This window comes from Sinocyclocheilus grahami, unplaced genomic scaffold (assembly GCF_001515645.1).
Source record: "Sinocyclocheilus grahami isolate Dianchi unplaced genomic scaffold, SAMN03320097.WGS_v1.1 scaffold2876.1, whole genome shotgun sequence".
NCBI lineage: Eukaryota > Metazoa > Chordata > Actinopteri > Cypriniformes > Cyprinidae > Sinocyclocheilus > Sinocyclocheilus grahami.
The window spans coordinates 50989-59034 of record NW_015508051.1 but is presented as its reverse complement, the minus strand read 5'-3'; the positions used below and the strand labels follow the sequence as shown (position 1 = coordinate 59034).

The following is an 8046-nucleotide window of genomic DNA, read 5'->3' as shown; positions in this document are numbered from 1 at the left end:
TTGAGAGCTGGATGTTTGCTCCCTCAGCTACATATTTACTGCTAGCCACTCCAGCATTATAGCCGTAGATATAGCGTCTGGGGATACGCTATTTTTATCTATAGGCTGCCTTTTCAGGGTGCCACGAGAACCCCTAGAACGGTATTTAAAGTGTGTGCACGTTATGCTTTGCCCACTTTTCTAAAAATCCTGTATGGTAAGAGCTACGCGCAAGACTTTGTGCTCTTTTTGAGTGGTTTAAAACCCTGGTTCCGCCTTGGGCACCACTCCTCTTATGTATCCTCTGGATACCTACTTAACAGGGTGTTGCTACTAAGGATCTGTTGTTCCTTCAGCACATGCAAAGAGAAACGTGCCATAGCCCCTGTGTGACAGGCCAAGACTAGTATGATTCTAGGCTCTTGGTCGTATTCCCTTAAAGGAATCTATTTCTGATTCCAAGCCTTGAGCTCTACCCCGGGCCCAGGAGTCTGGCTCTAACAGTAAGTATTTTTGGGGTATGTAGCCTAGGCCTTTGGCCGTAGGGAATAACGTCACTGACAGCCGTCTTAACGTCCCAGGGGCGACTCCCATAGCAATATGGTAGAGTTGGTACTTAGTGCTCGCCATGGTTCTGGCTTGCACTCCCCTCAGCATGGTGGCGTGGGTATACCATTCCCCATAGCGACCCCTAGAGGACGCAGTTCGAAGTTCCCATGAAAGGGAACGTCTCAGGTTACTTATGTAACCATGGTTCCCTGAGTAGGGAACCATGCTGCGGACGCAAGCTTCAGACGAATAAGTGAATGATGTGTAGCTCCTGGCGCCGATTTATACTGTAGTCGCACCGGTAGTGACGTCATGGCTGTCGCCGGCCAACGAGTTGGTGTTTTTTCAATGTATGCTTCAGACACGGGTCACGACGAGGCGTTCCCCATAGCGACCCCTAGAGGACGCAGTGTCTCGTTCCCTACTCAGGGAACCATGGTTACATAAGTAACCTGAGACGATTTCCTGGCACATCATAATTTATTACTTCTATGAGTCCTTTTTGGACTTTCTGAGCGAGAGCGCCCTCCGGCTTTGAGTATAAATGAAACATACAATGCACAAGAGTGTTTAGCGCTCCGTAATGTTCACATCTCCTCATTTTGGATACAAATAAAACGCCAGGTCATGCAAAGACTATCTTGTCTTTTGCGTTTAAATCTAGATTTTTTCACACTGGCCCCTGAAAACATCTAGGCTACTTGCCCAAAAAAAAGTGCAGGGAACGAGTTTATGTTTTATTGAAAGTGGGGGGGGGGGGGGGGAGAGGGGGGGGGGGGGGGGACTTGTAATCCAAAGGTTGTGGGTTTGAGTCTCGGTACTGGAAGGGATTGTGGGCGGGGAGGGTGAATGACCAGCACTCTCTTCCACCTTCAGTACCACGACTGAGGTGAGACCCTTGAGCAAGGCACCGAACCCCCAACTGCTCACCGGGCACTTCAGCAATATGGCTGCCCACTGCTACGGGTGTCGATAATGAATCGAAATCGGCATCCAACCCACCGATCAAGCCAGTTGAGCGTTGAAATGATTAATGGGGAAGGTTGGATATTGTTTCAGGTTCTGTATCTGGGCCCACAATATGGTTGGACACCTAAATACCTAATCACAACCCGTAACCCCTAACCCTAACATACAACCTCACTGACCCACATCACTCCTGATACTTCTGCAGACTAATACATATTCCAGCACAGTATTTTAATGCTAAATAGCATGCTACATGCATCTAATTTCAAATACAGATGGATAAATCTTCTTTGTTTTCAAAATACTGTCTCTCCAAGTGGACAAGCAAACTCCCCAAGTTTACTGTACTGGTTACTATACTGAATCAGTTGACAACAAAGAGGAAGAGAATTCTGTTGAGAGCACAAAAACGGGAAGGGATGGAGGAGGTTTGTCAGTCTTTTTTCTGGATAATATCTCTAAGAATATGATCATGAAATAGTTTTTTGCTCTTTAATACTTAAAGTGCAGTAGAGACAGGAAATGACATGGAGAAAAATGAGAAGCACTACTGTGTGACTTGAACTATTATTTATTCTTTTTATTAATCAGTTTTATTAAAAAGCTTCTAAAATGTTTGTCCAAATATACCCCCAAATATACACAAAAGCCTATAGACCCTAAATAAAAACTCAAAACTTCACAAATTTAGAAGACCTCATAATCCATAAGATTCTAAACAAGCTTTTGAAGATCGGACCATAGGTGGCAGTATAACTTATAAAAGGGTGAAACATGTTATATTTCTATGGCAAATTACATGTGATTGTTGATAATGGTCGTCTTTATGTATTATTTATGTATTGAGTGTACTTGTTTTCAGTCACTTCTGGAAAAACAAAGCTGAACATCGTGCTGTGTGGAAATCATCCAACACTCAAGAATTCAGTGTCTAAAATATTTAGAGGGACAATGAATAAACAAATGAATATACAAATAAATAAACTTTTACATCAGAAAGAGAAGAGCAATGTGTGTGTGAAGAAAGAGGGGAAGATCGATGGACGGCAGATGAGTGTAATAGAGCTTCCAGCTCTCTCTCGTCTCTCAGAGGAGGACGTGATGCGGGAGACTCTCCACGGTGTGTCTCTCTGTGATCCTGGAGTTCATCTTTTCATCCTCGTTACTCCTGTCAGTCCACTCACTAATGAAGACAGAGCAGAAATGGAGAAGATTAAAGGAATATTTAACTCTAATGAGCACTTCATGGTGCTTTTCACAACTGAACTCACTGTTGACAAAAGTGTGACAGATTTTGTAGCGTCCACAGAGTCTCAGAGTGTTGTGAGTCTCTATGGGAGCTGGCACAGTTTGATGGGGTTGAAGGACCAGAGAAACTCTCAACAGATCTCGGCCATGTTAGACTGTATAGAGAGCATGAAGACTGAACCCTATTCTCTTCAGACGTATATAAGAGCTCCAGAGAGGAGAGTCAGACATGAACTAGAGGAGAAACTGAGAGTGAGAGATAATGAAATCAAAGATTTACAGCAAAAGATCAAGACACTGGGTGAGTGGATTCATTTTTCTGGATAAAGCATTACTATTTTGCATTACTCAATTGCATTACTATTTTCTTTCGCTTCAGCTATAATAAAGAGACATTTCATTTCCATGCCTTATTAGCCTGAAGCGTCTAAACCTTCTCCATCGTCCGTTTTAAGTGCTGGCTCTGAAACTGAAACCAGGGGCGCAACTCTGATCTGACAGGCGGGGGTGGGGCATAAGACCTTCGTTCATCTTCGGAACACAAATGAAGATAGTTTTGATGAAATCCGAGAGCTTTCTGACCCTGCATAGACAGCAAAGGAACTACCACGTTCAAGGCCCAGAAAGGTAGTAAAGACATCGTTAAAAGAGTCCATGTGACATCAGTGGCTCAACCGTAATTTTATGAAGCTACAAGAACACTTTTTTGTGCACAAAGAAAAGGAAACAAAACGAAACATCTCCGCCGAGTTACCATCTGCCGCATTATCTAGAATACCCTGACGCATCAAAAATAACTTAATTTGTGTTCCGAAGATGAATGAAGGTCTTACGGGTTTGGAATGTCATGAAGGTGAGTAATTAATTTTTGGGTGAACTACCCCTTTAACCAGAAATCGCTTACTGCACCTTTACTAAATACCCTTTTTATTCATAAGCTACCTATTTCAAAGAGAAAAATTTTTACTCATAATACCATCTTTACAAATTGAGTGAGTCAATGATACAGTGACACTTTCATAAAGAGAGTCACTTCATTTCTGAATGAATCAGTTGTTTGAATGAATCAGCTGAATGAATGACTGAATGATTCACTCATTAAGACTGACTTAATTTCAATTAAATCATTTCATATTTCAATATTCATTTTTGAAACCTGTTAATACCCATTTAAATACCATTATTTTTAAGCATTGTTAATGCAATTGTAATTGCAGTGTAAATGCATTCATTCCACCTTTGAGCTGCATTAAACAGTCCATGTAAATACAGTATGTCTAAATGCCACTTCAGATGCAGCTTCTGAAAAAATGTTATGGCCATATTGTAGATTTAAAATTTCTCATGTAATGAATTCAAGGTATGTGCCCGAAAAGTGAATCCATATTCGGAATGGCATGGAAAACAAATAACGAGCTCTACAGACCCACTAAAGGGACAAGGCTAGCTGCTTGATAGCGGTGGCCTGTTGCATTATACAGTACATACAATTTAATTTACCACATAGGGAAGGAAAAAAAATTGGGTAGTTTGTCCACTTGATGGTGCTAAAACAGGAAAAAACATAAAAATGGCTGTAACTATGCAACTGATTAGTCTGATTGACTTGAAATTTGGCATACATTGGCTTTATCCAAGGTGCCACCCAAATCTTTGAGGGCATTGCGTATCTCGAAAAACATGGCTGCCATCGGCCAATCAATTTTGAACACGTTTTAGACAAGATTAATGGAGGCAAATCGGAACTAAACTTGGTAGGCCTCTTTGACTCTCTTTTTACATCTCTTATATCATGCAATGTTTCATGCATACACACAATATTCATATCATATGTTAGATTCCTCATTCTGAACAACGTTTCCTCAAGAACCACTGCTGTCATCCAAACCTTTTGTTAAATTTGATATTATGTAAAAAAAAAATGTTGAACTTTTTCGAGTTCGTCCTGAATGGTTGGTCCGGTTTTCACCAAAATTGATACAGACCGTCTTTTGATGGTCCTTACAAAAAGATATCAAAAGCTTTTTGATACATCCAATCGTTCTTAAATAATGCATGAATTTGACGAAGAACTCTCCAAAGTTGACATGAGGCTATATCTCCTCAACACTTTATTGTATTCACACCAAACTTGGCGTTTGTTATAACAACCATGTCCTGAGGTTACCTGCGCAGTTTCGGCACAGTGCTACCTAGTGGTCAGGAAATATAAAAAATGCCCAAATGGATCTAAGTCTGTATTTCTGCACTGTTTTGGCATATTGGAATCAAACAGTGTGTGTGTCATTGTCATCCCTAGTTAGCCACACCACATCAATTTGGGAGCAGCGCCACCTATTGGTCAAAAGTTATAAATCATTAAATAGTATTACTAGTTGTGGAGGAAATTTTATTTTCTATTCATATTATTAGTAGTTTTATTTGCTTTACTCTGCTAAGGAGTGTTCTTTCTTGATTGACTGTCTAAGTAACATGCTTAAGTTTGTCAAGAGATAGATGAGACATAACAGGAAATCTAAGCGCAAGACAAGTGTGAGACGAGAAAATGTTATGTCAGCTTTTAGATGTCCTGGCTTCTTACAAATGCATCTGGAGGACATAGTTAGGCACCTTAAATGGACATACATGTTGAATATGCATTATGATTGGATGAGATCAAAGCATGCGGATTTGATGAAGGTATAAATGTTGAGTTGGGGTGCCTCTTTTTCACACTCTGCAGTCTATCTGTATGACTGTAGACTTTTCTTGCAAGAAAATAAATCTTCAAAAGACTTCTGTCCCATATGATTTTTCAGCCATTTTGAATAAAAATCAACTTAAAATGTCTATAATTACTCAAAGGTCTTAAAGCACTCGAATCCTGGTGATTGCTACTTGCAGCTATATTATATTTTTATCTCTTTCTCTTGAGTGTTTCCACGACTATGTGTTCAGCAAAGACGCAAATGGTTTTTAGTGGAAAACTAGTCAAATACAGTGCAATTGTGATTACAGTAATTCAAAAACATTATGTGAATGCAGCATTAATCTAATTTCAAATCACATTGTTAAACTAGTTTATTCCTTTGACACAGATCCAGAGGGTGTGAAGCTGAATCTGGTTGTGTGTGGGAGTAACAGAGAATTAAAATCCTTCACATCAAACCTGATCCTGAAGCAGAGCGAGAGCAGATCCGAGCTGAGCTCCGAGTGTGTGAGGAGAGACGTGGAGCTTGATGGACGTCTGATCAGTCTGCTGGAGCTTCCAGCCAGACGTGGTTTCAGTCACAAGGTAATGATCAGAAAATCTGCATCGATTAAACACTTTTCATGATTGCTGAAGTCAAAACAATATTATATGCAGACTACAGAACAAATCATATGATTAGCACTTGATGCTTCAGTATAAATTATATAGGCTACAATTGACAGTATTCACTTGAAGTTGAATAAATTGTTTTTTTTTTATCTATCTTTAGATTCAAGAAACAGAGAAGATGAACTGAGGATTGTACTGCTGGGAAAAACTGGAGCTGGGAAGAGTTCAACTGGAAACACCATCTTAGGAAGAGAAGCATTTAAATCAGACTTTTCTGAAAAGTCTGTTACTAAAGACTGTCAGAAAGAGACAGATGAAATCAGCAGCAGACACATCACTGTGATCGACACTCCAGGACTGTTTGATACTGAACTCAGTAATGAAGAAATCCAGAGAGAAATCAGAAACTGCATCTCCATGATCCTGCCTGGACCACATGTGTTTCTCTTACTGATTCCACTGGGACGATTCACTCAAGAAGAACAAACAGCAGTGAAGATCATCCAAGAGACGTTTGGTGTGAACTCATTAATGTACACCATAGTGCTATTTACCAATGGAGACAAACTGAAGAACAAACCCATTGAACAGTTTTTGGGAGAACCTGAATCTGCCCTTAAAAATCTGATTGAAGTGTGTGGAAACAGATTCCATGTGTTCAATAATGAGACTGGAGACCGAACACAGGTGACTGATCTACTGCAGAAGATAGACAACATGGTGAAAACAAACGGAGATAGTTACTACTCATGTAAGATGTTCAGAGAGATGGAGAGAGAAATACAAGAACAAAAAAAGAACATACTGATGGAGAAAATGGAGCAAGTGAACAGAGAAAAACAAGAACTGATGAACAAACATGAAGAAGAGAAAAAGAGGATGAAGATGGAGATGGAGAAAGAACAACAGGATCTGAAGAGAGAACGAGAGGAATGGGAGAAACAGAAACAACAGGAAAGACAAAGAAGAGACGAAGAGGTGGACAAATGGAGAAAGAAAGAAGAAGCGATGTGGGATGAATATAATCAGAGACTTAAAGAAGAGAAGGAGGGAATAAAGATGATGATAAAGGAAGAAAGACAGAATCACGAGATAGAGAGAAAGAGAATAGAAGAAGAATATATAGAAGAACAATACAAAAGAGACATTAAAGACATAGAGGAACAAGAGAGAAAGATACGAGAGGAGCTGAAGAGAGAACGAGAGGAATGGGAGAAACAACAGGAAAGACAAAGAGAAGAAGAGGAGAAAGAAAGACGTATATTTAATGAACTTTACACAGGAACTCCTGAGGTTCACAACACAAACAGTGAGTCAAACAATAACCAACTAATTTTGAAATTAATTTGCAAAAAATTCAATATTTGGGTGTAAACAATACTTTTATTTTACTATACGTTGCTGTTCAGCAGTTTATGTGGTTGCTATATTGTTGAAGAAATATTTCACTGGTTTATAATCATCAATTGTAACAAGAAGCATTTCGGGATCTAGATCAGTTTAGTTTACAGTGGAGCCACCAGCTGAAACCACAGATAAATTGCTTGTAAACACTGTTACAAACTTCCCTATATGTCTAGGGGTAAGCGAGGTTGTAACAAATCTAAAATGAAAAAAGGGGTTGACGGTCACATCAATCCTCTGATTCAGAAAAGCAATGAACACAAGATTAAGCAATTAGTTTTTTTTTTTATTGGTAACCAAAAGAGTAACAACGGAAGCAAATCTTCAGGAGACGGCAAGGCCAACATAACAAATAAAACACTCTAACTATTAAGGAAAATATTAAATATCATATACAAAAGAAAATAAATAAAACCACAACAAAGTCTTACCTTACTGCCTGACTAAAATAAACATAGACAAATTTCAAGTTCAAAGAAAAGAGCACCTTCTCCCTACAGCTTCCCAAAAGCAAACAAAAGTATTTACACAAAAATAAAGAGTAAAAACAAAATAGATAATAAAACGGGGGGGGGGGGGGGGTTACATGTCACTTT

The 8046-nt window shown here is 39.4% G+C and overlaps 2 protein-coding genes across 2 annotated transcripts in view; both read left to right on the top strand.

The window, feature by feature from the left end:
* Positions 1–2398: 2398 nt before the first annotated feature.
* LOC107575766 (uncharacterized) lies at positions 2399–5989 on the top strand (the record flags this gene model as incomplete). Its single annotated transcript, XM_016262098.1, has 2 exons — positions 2399–3046; positions 5823–5989. Coding segments are annotated over exons 1-2 (765 nt in total), but the record flags the coding sequence as incomplete, so codon positions are not given.
* Positions 5990–6003: 14 nt separating this feature from the next.
* LOC107575767 (GTPase IMAP family member 8-like) overlaps positions 6004–8046 on the top strand; it is a gene marked incomplete at its 5' end in the record, with an annotated part of 7390 nt that continues 5347 nt past the window's right edge. Inside the window, 2 exons of the mRNA XM_016262099.1 lie at positions 6004–6019; positions 6207–7355. Coding sequence (XP_016117585.1) covers positions 6004–6019; positions 6207–7355 — 1165 coding nt within the window. The remainder of the gene's footprint in view (positions 6020–6206; positions 7356–8046) is intronic.